At 45.4% G+C, this 13,347-nt stretch overlaps 1 protein-coding gene across 1 annotated transcript in view; it reads right to left on the bottom strand.

Moving 5' to 3' along the window:
- Positions 1-4,428: 4,428 nt before the first annotated feature.
- Positions 4,429-13,347, bottom strand: part of LOC126541206 (uncharacterized) — a 39,831-nt gene continuing 30,912 nt past the window's right edge. The window contains exons 3-6 of the mRNA XM_072286861.1: positions 13,078-13,241; positions 12,804-13,017; positions 12,534-12,728; positions 4,429-4,562 (exon numbers count right to left, since the gene is read on the bottom strand). Of these exons, the coding sequence (XP_072142962.1) occupies positions 4,429-4,562; positions 12,534-12,728; positions 12,804-13,017; positions 13,078-13,241 (707 nt within the window). The remainder of the gene's footprint in view (positions 4,563-12,533; positions 12,729-12,803; positions 13,018-13,077; positions 13,242-13,347) is intronic.

The raw sequence follows: 13,347 nt of genomic DNA, 5'->3' as shown, positions 1-13,347 counted from the left end.
TTCTGAGTGCGCTACTCAAGGCAGTAATTGATGCCGGGGGAGAAGGTGGCGGAATCAGGACTAACTTTCTTCTTCATCGACCACTTCGATCGTCTGAGTCAGATGTAGTACGCGATATATTCAAATTCAGTATGAGCCACTACCCATAGTCAATCGTATTTCGCTTCTACCAATGAAAATATGTATGCGCCAGTGGTTGTATCCACAAAAAGAGTGTCATGCTATACCTAAAATTGTTCCATTCTTTACGAGAAATAACTAGTTTGTGAAAAGCAGTGACAGGAGAATTCTAGATATTCGATTGTCTGCACCGGTATTATATCTTGTTTTTCCTAATTCATTATAGGAATATTTTGTTAGTGCACCTTTGGTCAGGCTTCTTTCCCTTGTTTACTGTGTGGCTGTTCCTGGGACTATAAGCGTGTTTTCCGCGTGAGCGGAGACAAATAAAATATGCACATATAGTTCACAGTCGACCGAAAGAAGGGCATTCTAGGGGGGATTTGGGATAAATTTTCGAATTGTGTGGGTTAGTTGTGCAAATAAATTAACATTGCTAAAATCTTGTTCTTTGTAGCGTTGGAGCTTACAATGTTTTCCAGTTGCCCTACAGGAACTGAACATGGAAGATATCCTCTATGGGTAAAAATTATCGCGATTTTGGGGTAAAAATGGTCGCGATAATATGTGTGACATCCAGTGTGGTTTTACCAATTGTAGGTAAGCAATAGTTCTTGAAAAAGAAACTATGTGATTGCTATTTCTCCTTTTTTCTTCCATGGTGCCCATTAAGAAATGCGTAGTTGCATTGCTCGGCGTCCCGACAAAACTCAATGTCAAACCACAATTATATTATTGTTGGCGAAATGTGATGAAGGTTTAAACTGTACGTTCATAATCTCATTGTATAAAATCAATTACGAGCTTTTGAGGGCATTTCAAGAGTATTTTACGGAAATTGTGCATAATTTCAGACAATTTTCCCAGGGTTTATTCTTCTATGAAAGCGGATGCATTTTATTGGTGAGCCTCAAAAAAGAGATTCAAGAGTGTCAGTTGAGTATGATCTAGGCAAAACTTTCCTCGGAAATGGTCGAAATCATCATACGACCGTTATACCCAATTTTTGCCACGGTTCTAAAAGAACAGTCTGTGACAGAGTGCTTCCACTATCTTCCGATTGGGGGCGCCATGCATTAGGGCTAAGATTAGGAGGGAGGAGGGCGTTAGCTATCTTAGGCTAGTTTTTTACGAGCTTTGCATTCAATTACTCAAAACTCATTCTCTCTCAATTTTTGTGCGTGCGTAAAGCCGATAGTAGGTATACCTGGTCTTTCTTGTAAACTAAACCTTGGCAGCGAGACTTCTTACATACGTTGTAAACAAGGTACTTGTTTTGGGAGATATGTACGCAGTTGTTGGAAGTGTGCGGCAAGAATACGGTATTCGCCATATATTGCCTAATAAAGGTCTCCAAAGCTTTCTATAAACGTTTTACCAATGGTGCTTGATTTAGACGGCTGTGTTAAGAGAACAATAACGTGCAGTGTTGTGAAACACAGTGGAAAGAAAGGAACATTGTGGCAAATGAACTTGTTAATGTAATTGACTACCTGTGAAATAGACGTTTTCTGAAAAATTTGTTGAACGAGTGCTCTAAAGCCTCATACGGCCGTTATGCCCAATGTTTCCTAGGGTGCTGTGACAATTATGCGTGACACAGAGTAGACACTTACTGCAGTGGGCAGGGCGGAAGGCGCGGGGGAAGCGACATGTTAGGGGTAATGTATGGTGGATGTGTGACGTTTCTGGCTAACTTATTAGTTTTGGAAAGCACTTATTGAATGGAAGGTTTCGCTCAATTTCATATACTGCTGCAAGCTTGCTTGCTGTCCTTAGGCAACCGATGGCAGCATCGACTTTATATTCGGTGGAAGTGGGGAGAACAATACGCCTAGCGTAATTACCATATTTTGCGTGTGCGCATAATATATTTACGAAAATATAGATGTGTTATGTGCATGCTTTCCTGGTGTCAAGCGAGAGCGGAACGTAATACCGCGTCTCATACTGCACAAAGTGGGCTAGATGCCACGAGTTACAAGCTGTCAAGGTTTTCATGAGTGGTTTATTTACAGCCATTGTAAAGTCCTAATGCAACTGTTCGAAAGAAGTAGCTAAGCTATAAATTGGGCTTTGGTTCTGGGCTGTGGTATTCTTTTAGGACAAGGTCTTATTTGGTGGCTTCACAAGATGTTGGAGTGCGTGAGATGTGGGTATTTACCACAATCTACACAATCTACTCCACAATTTGCTGTGGAGTAGGTAAAGCTCGCGGTATAGGCGCAGTTAAATCCAACATAGCAAAAATAAAGCACATTGCATCAAACCCTCCTTACATCACAGACATATAAAATGAACCCACCATGCCTCTTCGACAAAAATGAAAATAAATCATGAAAGAAAACAAAGTGAAGAGAGAATGTCAATGGAGTTCGACGCCAAAATGACGAGGTCGACTACACGAACGTAGAAAGTGTGCCATGTGAAAGCAGTCAGCATGAATAAAGCCCATACAGGTAAACTGAAAATAGCAAAAAATATGTGAGGTCTTACACTGTAAGAACAAAAATACTGCATATAATGAAAAAAAATATTGTGCCATTACGGAACATTGCATCGTATATTAAGCCTCCAATTTCTGAACTTTGGAATTATTTGAACATGTGTCGCGGCAATCTTCTTTAGCGCCCACTTAGGCTGAAAAACGTTTTCTTAGACCAACTGGGTAAGTGTAGGCGTGGCCTATTGCCACGAAAGAAAGTTGTTGGCATTTTCGCATTATACAATTCGGCATTCCTATTGCGTCTCTTTATACCAGTTTAAAGAAAAATCATTATACCCGCCACATACAGCTTGAGACATACATAAAAAAATAATGACGGTGAAATATGGTTATAGACACTGCCTAACACAATATGGCGGATGAACAAGACCGACTTTTGAACACTCCAATGCTTTCACACTAATTGAAAAAATAAAGAAAGCAAAACATCAACAACAATATAACCGCAACGCTCGCAGTTACGGCGTAGCTTGAAACTTCAGTTCACTCTCCCATAATCGAAAAGGCCCGTCTGTATAGCTTTCTGGGCATAAGTATTGATTGAATATTGGTTTAGTTGTTTGACTATATCTTTTAGAAAGCCTGTTGCACGGTAAATGTTAATTACCCTGTGGGCTGTGTCCCCTTCGACTCGCGGAATTTTCAGCGATGGATCGCGAGACGTGACCAGTGTTTAATAAGGCAAGGCTTCGGACCACTATAAGAGTGCCGCTATATTTCACCCTAACTTCAAGACTATCACGATTTCAGAACCAGAGTATTTTATCGTATTCCTTCAACCAAACTGCCTAGCTTCAAACTGAAAACTGAATGAAGTAAGAAGTAAACACCTCGAAACCGGAAAATAAATTTACGACCCGCGGTGTTACGAGTCTCTGCAATTAAACTTTAAAAAATTCATTTCGTGCACGCATCGACATCAGGAGTAACGCTCGCGAAATGGTGAATGCGGTGTTGGGATTGAGAAATGTCTTGTGGTGTTTGTTTGGTAACCCCAGAGATCATAACCCCATCATTATTACTCATGCCATCATCATGCTTGAAGTGCAAGTGGTGAAATTCTGGGAATATTCATATTGTTGCTTTAACGTTACATTGGTGTTGAAACCATAGTCTGTAGACAAACTCTCGGGGAGATAATGTGTGGTTTCTTCCGTGCTATCTGAATAATATCAGCTGATGAGGTACACGTAAAACCTCCCAAATGCAGTAATATATCGGCTATGAAGCCGTAAAATCGCTTTCTAAGCGGCACACGTAACTTACTTGTATCTTGATGTGATCACGGAACGAATACACCGCCCTACTGTAGAAAGCATAAGCAAACTTGCATACCATGTTCCAAATAGGCCTTGAGGTACAATGGATCCCTGGTTGCATGTGGAGCTCTGAAAATGAAGCCCTTAGTTGTATAGTCGATAATATCATTTACCTTTATGCATGCCATGTACAGCCACACTGTATAACTGCATTACTATAGGCGCCTCGCAAACAATGCCTTAGAGAGTCCTACCATGAAACGCCACGAAACATTCTTAACGCCGACAATATCAGAGAACAGTTTGATGTGGAAAGATTTTTATAGTTATTTGCTCAGAACCTAAGCAGCGCAACTACGAAGCAGCCACCACTTGACATCGCCACTGCCCACTAAACTATAAGACTTCATTTTATTAGAAGATCTCTTTTTCGTTCGGTTCCGATACGGGCTGGCCTTAAAGCCTAATGTTTCGTGTGTTTTATTATATGTGCATATAAATTCAAGTAGCGTTTTGTCGCACCTGTTGTGATGTGCGCAGTGATCATTCCCGGTGCGGGCACTCCAGCAAAGGCAGCTTACAGAAGAAGAGGAAAGGGTTTCGCCTTGAAGGGTTCGGCAAGTTAATTTCAAATTCTAAGCACCGGCTTCCGTCACTGCATGGACTCATATTGCACCCTGTGAAAAGTGCACAGAATTCCATCATGCGAAAGATGCAGTCTTGCAAGGTATGGCCCATCACGTTTTCTCATGTTGAAAGCTATCAGCATAACATGTTTGATGGCCCAACTCGCCACGTTTCTTCACTGACTGGGACTAAGCATGACCTTACGGCGTCTACACTCTTCCAATAATTACACTGTGCACTTTGTCTAACTCTGCCGTAAACACAAGCGTCGGCTTCGGACCCTTCGCCACCACTGTGCGCACCGCCATGGTACGTTGTCCATTATTTGAACCTTTTATATCGTGGTCCAGAGTATGTACTGACACTCTTCAATCACTTCAGCCAAAGTGCCATATTATATGAAGAGCCAAAGTTGTGTCTGTCAACGTTTATTTTTGTTGGTGGTGTGACGTTTCTTTTTAACCTGCAGGTTCTGTTTCAAATTCCATCGGAGTTTGTATCATAGGCCCGCCTGGTGAATCGCACTCAGTCTCTGAAACTGAAGTTCGCAATATAACAGGCTTCCTCGTAGGCTTGCTGTATATTGATAAAGTATTTAGTACAGAATCGGTGATAAAACTTTTCAAAAACAATCATTGCCTATCCGTGCCTTCGCAGTCCTTGTTCCAACTACTCCCGTCTTTGCTCTCTATATCGAACGGCCCTCCAAAGCTATACTATCAAGAACTACGCAAGCAAATAACAATAAATAGTCAACGTCACCGTCTCATACTGCATTACAAAAGACGTAGCCACCATACATAGGGCGCCGAAGAAGACAAGTTCTCTTGTCAAAGAGTCTGCGTGACAAAAACAACTTTTCTGACTCCCGTTCCTTGCTTCATCTCTCTACCGTTCTGTGAACCGCCATCCTGTTTGGATTACTCGATTGGCGAGTTACTTGCGTTAAAAATACATTTTCTTAAATATTGTCGCTCGCTTAATGTGCTATTTTCTCCAATTGATTGCGAAATCACGTGCGTGCACAATGAAAACACCTAATGAGCGTTCGCAAAAAGGTTATCGTGGATGTTTAACCATGCTGAGCGTATTTTGTGATTTTCTTTCGTTGCCGGCCCACTCGAAATTTACTTTACCCACCCCGTATTTCAAGTTGGATCAGCCAGAAATTTGCGTTTTCTCATCGGTAAATTAGGTTTCACCTCCCAAATTAAAATTTTCTGACCCCCATTTCAGCCCTGAACTCATGTTGGCCGACACCTATATCACCTCACGACCTCAATGGTGGCGGAACTAACGGCCCTGCGTCGAGCACTGGAATTCATTGGTTCGGAGAGACCTAGAAAATGGGCTGTGTTCTGTGATTCGAAACCGGCATTACAGTGCACGCAGTCAGTTCTCCGACACGAATGCCTTGACCAACTGACATACGAAATTGCGAAACTTTACCATCACGTCCAACAAAAAGGTCACGAGGTCGTTTTTCAATGGGTACCTGGCCATTGTGGAATCAGTGGCAATGATTCCGCCGACAACGCTGCTCGCGCAGTACATCAAGAAGAGCAGAGCGTTCCAATTCCGCTTTCGAGGACACACGCCGCAAGGCAGATTCGACACCTGGCACGCAGTCTCAGACTGACGGAGTGGAACTCGCCAAACTTGCGACTTACACAACTGCATCGACTAAACCCCTCCCTGCAACTCCATCCTCCACTCAGACTTCCTCGACGTGAAGGTACGCTTCTCTGTCGCCTTTCGTTAGGAGTTGTCTTCACAAAGGTATACAATACATTAATTGGAGTGACTGACAGTGCAGCATGCGAGGTCTGTGGCGCCGAAGAAAACATCGACCACCTGCTGTGCCACTGTCCACGATACACCCCAGAGAGACAAGAACTTGCCAAAGCTTTCCAAAAACTGGACAATCGGCCGCCTTCTGTGCAGGTGCTGCCGGAACACCGCCCCCATCGCCCGTCGGCCCATAAAGCCGTGAAGGCGGTTTTGTGCTTCTCAAGCACGACAGGCTTGTGCGACCATCTGACTACTAATGCAATTTCTGTAAGACCACACACGTCAGCAAACTAACCGCAATTTACTTCTTTCCTTCTCTCCTCTCTCTCCCTGTTATCTTTGTTCCCCCTTTCCCATTCCCCCGGTATAGGGTAGCCAACCGGACGTTATTCTGGTTAACCTCCCTGCCTTCTACTTATCTCTTTCCCTCCTCCTCCACCTGCTATATCACCCCCAAATTCACGTTGCCCACCGGACAAGACCAGACTTCAATATCACCCCCAAATTTATGATGGCCCACTCCCATGTCACCTCCAAATTTAGGTGTTCCCAGCCCCAAGTTAGGTTTGTCGATTCCCGTGCCATTCCCAAGTTTAGCTTAGCCCACCCCCAAATCACCCCAAATTTAATTTGGCCAACTCTCATATCACCCCAATATTTAGGTTGACCCACCATTATATCATCCTCAAATTTAGGATGGTCCACCCCTATAATATCCCCAAACATAGGTTGACCCACTCCCGAAATAAATTTGGTGCACTCCTCAATTTAAGTTGCCCCACCGCAAATTTCAGTTTGGCCGACCACCAAATGTAGGTTGCCTCACTCCCAAACTCAAGCTAGACCACCCCCATATAACGGTGAAATTCAGGTTGGCACAGCCACATACAACCCCAAAATTTAGGTTTTCTCACCACCATATGACTTCCAAGTTGAGGCTGGTATCGCCCACAAGATTAGATGGCCCCAAACCCAAATTTAGGCTGGGCCACTCCTATTCCACCCCAAATTTAGGTTGGCCCTCTCCAAGAAAATCCCCATATTTAGTTTGGCCCCCACCCATATCAACCCCAAATTTAGGTTTACCCAACCCCATACTACAGCCAGGGGGGGGGGGGGGGGGACACTCCCCGGTGTCGGTGGCACAGGAAATTGGCGCCATCTTTGTAATGGGCGAACGCAAAAATCCGTTTCCCTTGCATAGCCTCGTAGATCGTCGCGCGCACGCGCGCCGATCCAGGTGGCCGAGCCCTTCCCCTCCCCAATTCCTCTCCAATCACTCTCCCTCGTTACTACCCTCGCAACTCCCTCACCTTCGACTGTCTCCGCGCGCACGCCGTGCGGCCCCGCCGGCCCGGAGCCAGCTCAGCCCGCTGCATGACGTTTTATGTTTCGTTATCTGCTGTTATCGCGAAGCGTGCGCTGCTGTGAGTTGACCGGCGTGGCTAGTTTCGTCAGTTTCGTGGTCCTCGGTGGCTGTGTGCTTGTGCTCCGCGATGTTTCACCCGTTTCACGACTCGTACCGCTCGTGCATCGTGCAGTGGTGCACAAATACTTCAAAAACAAGCCCTGCAGGGTTGTTCCGGGTGCCTAAAGACAACAGGTGAGCGCTCAGACCCAAGGGCATCAGCAGGCGCATGTACACGAACACAGCCCTGTCCATTTGTGTGCTCCATGAGGCTCCGGACGTCGTTGCGCCTTGATTGTGCTACACTTGCCTCTTCCCGGTAGAGAAAGCTGACAAATAGATGTTCCTCCTCATATAAGTATGGGCAAGACTGTGTGCATGCCAACGCATAGCCCACGGCGCACCACGCGCCAGCTCGCAAGCAATGCCAATGCGCTGCGTAGCGCGCGCATTGCTTGCGAGCTGGCGCGTGGCGCGCCGTAAAAGCGCGCTATATAAAAAAAAAAAAAGCGCGCCGCTTACGGGTAAAAACAAAAAAAAAAGTGAGCGGCGCGCGTGGCATGGGGGAAGGGAGTGGAGCGGGTCGGCATAATAAAAACAAAAAGGAAAGAATAGCATTTGGGAGAGGAGGTGCCGCGCGGCTGCTGTTGCTGTTGCCATGACAACGTAAACAATCATGTGCGCCGCCATTTTGCTTCTGCGTTGCCCATTGGCTAGGGCCGTAACTGAAGAGGACCTTGGCGCTAGTGTCGAAAGAGCGTCTGCTCGAAAACGGCCTATGGGAGCCATACGGAGTGTCCCCCCCCCTGCTACAGCCACCCCCATATCACTCAAAGTTCAGGTTGGCCCACCCCTGTAATGTTCACATTTAGGTTGGTCCACAGCATATCACCCCCAACTTTAGGTTGACCCACTCCCAAATTCGTGTTGGCCTACCTGAACCCCATGTATATTCTACGGAGCCCCATGTATTCCTATAGGGAAATGTATCGCACTTGTCATTACAGGCACCCTTGTAATGCGATAGCGTTACGGGCCCTGTGCCGCAGAAACTCCGGCGTCGGACGCCGTTTCTGCAGTAAGATTATCAAGGCCGGGCCTCCCCAGGCTATAGCCCATACCCAGGCCTTCCATGTAGTGCAAGGAAGCTACTGACCTCATTGAACACCTAAGGCTAAATTTGTAGAAAAAACGCAAATTACGACTTGCACACGACCTACAGACATGCCAGCGTCGGATTGTTAATTTGTCAATACGAAAAAACATAAACCTGCCGCTCGAGAAGTGAAAGAAACCCCTTGTCTAGCCTTTCTATCATTCCTATAGGGGTAACGGCATCCACCATTTGCGTGTGCCGGCGCGTGAATATCTCGGCGGACACGGAGCGTTGCACCAGGCTCCTTGCAATGCCTCCAGATGGCACTCACTTACGCTGCGTCGCGACCCATGTTTCTACCAGAAAGCCCGCCTTCGTGCATAACGTTCACGGTCAGCGTTTTCCAGTAAACATTACGGTTGCCGGGAAGCGTGAGAAGCAGTCAGAGACCTTTGAATGCAATTGCGTTCCACACTTAAAGGCAAAGCTTAAACGTCCTCGATCACTTTGCTACCAAATTGCTGGCGTGCTCACCGAAGAATGCTACCCTTTCATTAAAACGTTACATTAATGTATAAACATGCTACAAGAGTGCTCTCACAATTTGAGACGCCAAACTGAAGCGAATCTGTAAATGAGGAATCAGAGTATGAAGGCGTGCATTTGTAAATTTTGTTTAATTCCTATGATTAAGTTTTAGGTGAGCCGCAACCGGTACAGCCCACGGCCAATAAAAGTAATTCGTTAAGCGTCTGAAGTCGGCATTGCGTTTCTACTTCAGAGAAACTCTCAACCGTTCAAACATAAAAAAAACTTGGGCCATAAGGTGGGTACAACGCTGGTAGGTCACACAAATCATCAATTTGCTGAAGTATCGAACAATTCTGAACGTCAAAATATTTATTGGATCACTTCAAACTAAACAAACACATGTTGGGCTGAATACGTTCGGAAATATTTATTTATACTTGATCTGACCGATATTGAATCGTCAAGCGTTGTGTTATCTCTTGAAAATAAATACCTTTACTAAGTTTAAAAAGACGATCTGATAAATTTGGCCTGTGGCAGTGCTAGCGACTGAAGGTGCCTATAATCGTTACGAAATTGTGCTGATGTAGGTTTTCAGAATACAAGCTGGCTATGTTAGAACTGCCGAGAACAAGAACAGTTAGAGGTGGCAGTGAGTTCCCTTTACAATTTTGATTGGGTTTATATGTTAAATACAGGTGGCCACAGATCTTATCTCCCTGCTTCGTGAAAATGTTTTACACATTGTTACATTATTTACAGCTTGAATCAATTTATTTCTACCAAAATTTTATTACAAAGATTTCTCCAGAGGAAACATTTTTCAGAAACAAGGCTATCCTTTAAATCGCAGTAATGCTGTTGAGATTCAAAAGGCTTAAATGGGTTACGAAAAATGTAAGCAGAATGCCGTAATCTATTTGACACCTATCCATGTTATGCGATAATCATGTAGCGGTGTGCTCGGATTAATCTGCAATGATGTGTGTGCCTCAGTCCAGTAAAAATGCAAGTAAGCCCTTTCCTTTTACTTCCGCTTCCCAACCTCATCTCTTCGCCAGAAATGAAGATCGGCGCGAAGAGGAGGACGGTGCCATGGGTCCGCTTGCTGCTCCTTTTGAGACGCCGTTGACAGCGTAGTCAAGCCGATCCAGAGAGAAGCCCAACTCCTACATCAGACTCACAACAAGCGCACAAGTGTAATGCTCCGTTCTGGTAAATATAAGATCACTCACAAGATGACCAGTCCTAATGTGGTGTATGCCGACGTGGAAACGTGAGCATATAGTGGCCAGTTGTATCACCAGAAATGCGTGGCCAGGTTGCAATAGAGCGGTGCGATGGAAAGGGTCACATGAAGCACAACGAAAGCACATCATGGTATGGCATGAAACGTAAAACATAACTGTTCTTTATAAACAGATAATATAGTTTTCAGAGTTGTCTGTATTTTGAGCAATTAGTTCAAGGCCAATGCATTGTACACCAAGTTTTTTCTTTAAAACGTCAAGCGTGGGTTAATAGCCAGTGCTCCTCTTCCTTCGAAGGTGTTCTTGCAGTAAAGAATGTGGCATTCATCCATTGTTTGTCCAATGTTAATAATTTCAGATATAAAAATCCTGTAATACTATGCTCCCGCGGTTTGAAACAGGATTGTATAAGGAATGCACTAGCGTTCTCATCATACCAAATATCCGGTATGACGCCAGAAAATCCGGCGTCACACGTCGTTTCGGCGAAAAAGATTTTCACGCCACCCATACACAGGCCTTCCATGTATAGGAAGTTAGCATGTGTTGCAAGGTGAGCATAGAGTGGCCAGTTGTATCACCATAAATGCAAGGCCAGATTGCAATAGAGCTGCGCGAAGGAAAGGGTCACGTGAAGCACAACCAAAGCTAATAATGGTATGGCATGCCGCGTAAAACATAAATATAGTTTATAAACAGAGAGCAGAGTTCTCAGACTTGTCTGTATTTTGAGAAAATAGTTCTAGGCCAATGCTTTGCACACCAGGTTCTTCTTTAAAACGTCATGCGTAGGTTACAGGAGCAGTGCTCCTCTTCCTCCGAAGGTGTTCTTGCACCAAATAGTGTGGAATGCATGCATTGTAGGTCTAATGGTAATAATTTCATATATAAAAACGGTGTAATACTATGCTCCCACGGTTTGAAAGAAGATTGTTAAAAGAATACATCAGCATTCTCGTAATATCCAAAATGTAAAAGGCAGAGTAGGTAACAATCGAATAGCCAGAAGCAACAAATACTATGAAGCCCGTTCAATGTGACTCATATTTGGCCGCAATGCAGCAAGATGCTCTCTTGCATTCTGTGCTCCCTGTTACAGTTACTGAAACAGAAATCTTATTGCACCGCTTCTCTCAGGTTTGCCCATTTTTTAGCCGAAGGACATTTATCACGATTGATTTGCTTAGGAATATAATCGAGGATCCACATTGCTGTATTTATAACCAAATAGATATATATGCGTCACCAATAAAATGATATTCTTTGGAGTATTCCAGAACTCGAAAGTTTGAAAATGCTGGCTGTCACAAATCACCTGGGCCTTCGATATTGCTGCCAGCGATCAGTACTTTCTCAACAGTAAAACAGAATGCATGGACTTTGTTTTGCCTCAAGTGTTGCTTTATTTAAAATACCGACTTGAGGAGTATGGGTATCCCAAGAGCAGACGCAGGTTCCTTCGGGGTCTTGTTCAGTTTCTGAAAAGTAACAGGTATCATGGAGGTATGTTAGGAATTATCGTGTACAAAAGGGAATATATGACATTTCACGAATTCTTTTTAAGCCTAACATTACGTAGCCTGCATTTCCGGGTGGTTACTTTGGGGCATTATAACAGTATATATAGGGTTATTAGTGCTTCTTGATATTCTATATTGCACTGTAAAGTAATCATGAATTATACACTTCGGAATGCTCCCTGGGCAATCATTCCGAAATTTGTACGCGCAACAAAGCTCATGAGTCGGACAAGGGTACTTCTTGAGTTTTAAATTTCTTGCAGTGACACATTTCGTAAGCGCCACAGGACTTTTATAGATACCAATAGTTCTCTTTGAATTTTTAGCTTACATATGAATATTCACGAGTCTTCAAACATCGCTCAGTGCGACGTCGTTCGTCACTGATTCCTTTACAGAATAAAATGTTTAGTGGTCATACTTACACTTCTTCTTACGGAGGAGGACGTTGGCATAGTGGAAAGGAGTGCCAAGGCCATAGCCATAGTTGAGGCCATAGGCGCCAAGGCCATATTCGAAGCCATAGTGTCCTAGGCCGTAGCCCAAAGTGCCGACGCCGTATCCATACACTGGGGCGGCGGCAGCCACTAGTGGAGCAGCGTGGTATGCAGGAACAGCCGGGAAGGCGTGAGTTACAGCAGTAAGCCCGGCTAGGGCTGGAGTGGCGGCCACTACTCGGGCAGCAGCCACGGTGGCCACAGCCGGAGCAGCATGGTAGGTGTCAACGCGGGTCACGGCTGGAGCTGCGTGAACGGTGGCCACCTTTGCAACGGCAGGGACGGCGTGATAGGTGGTGTCCACTCGCGTAACGGCCGGTGCTGCTTGAACGGTGGCTACCTTCGCAACAGCTGGTGCGGTTTCGACTGTCGTTACCTTAGTGACAGCCGGCGCTGCGTGGTAAGTGTCGACCTTGGTAACAGTGGCAGCCGGAGCGGCAGCCGCAACCGACGCCGTGGCGACGCTAGCAACTGCAGGCGCAGCGTGGTAGGTGTCCAGTTTAGTGACAGTGGTGGCGGGGGCAGCAGAAACAGCGGTGACTGCTGGTGCAGCGTGATAGCTATCGACGCGCGCCACCGCTGGAGCGGCTGCAACCACCGGGGCGAAGCCCGGGACGGCGGCGTAGGTCAGGGGGCCTGGAGCGGCCACATAACCGAAACCGACACCGACAGGGACGACAGGGTGGCTCATAGCACCGGCAACAAAGGCCAGGACGAGGCTAACACAAAACTGCAATGAAAG

Source organism: Dermacentor andersoni, chromosome 3 (assembly GCF_023375885.2).
Source record: "Dermacentor andersoni chromosome 3, qqDerAnde1_hic_scaffold, whole genome shotgun sequence".
Taxonomy (NCBI): domain Eukaryota; kingdom Metazoa; phylum Arthropoda; class Arachnida; order Ixodida; family Ixodidae; genus Dermacentor; species Dermacentor andersoni.
Note: the sequence above shows the minus strand (reverse complement) of the source record. Positions and strands in the feature narration are given on the sequence as shown.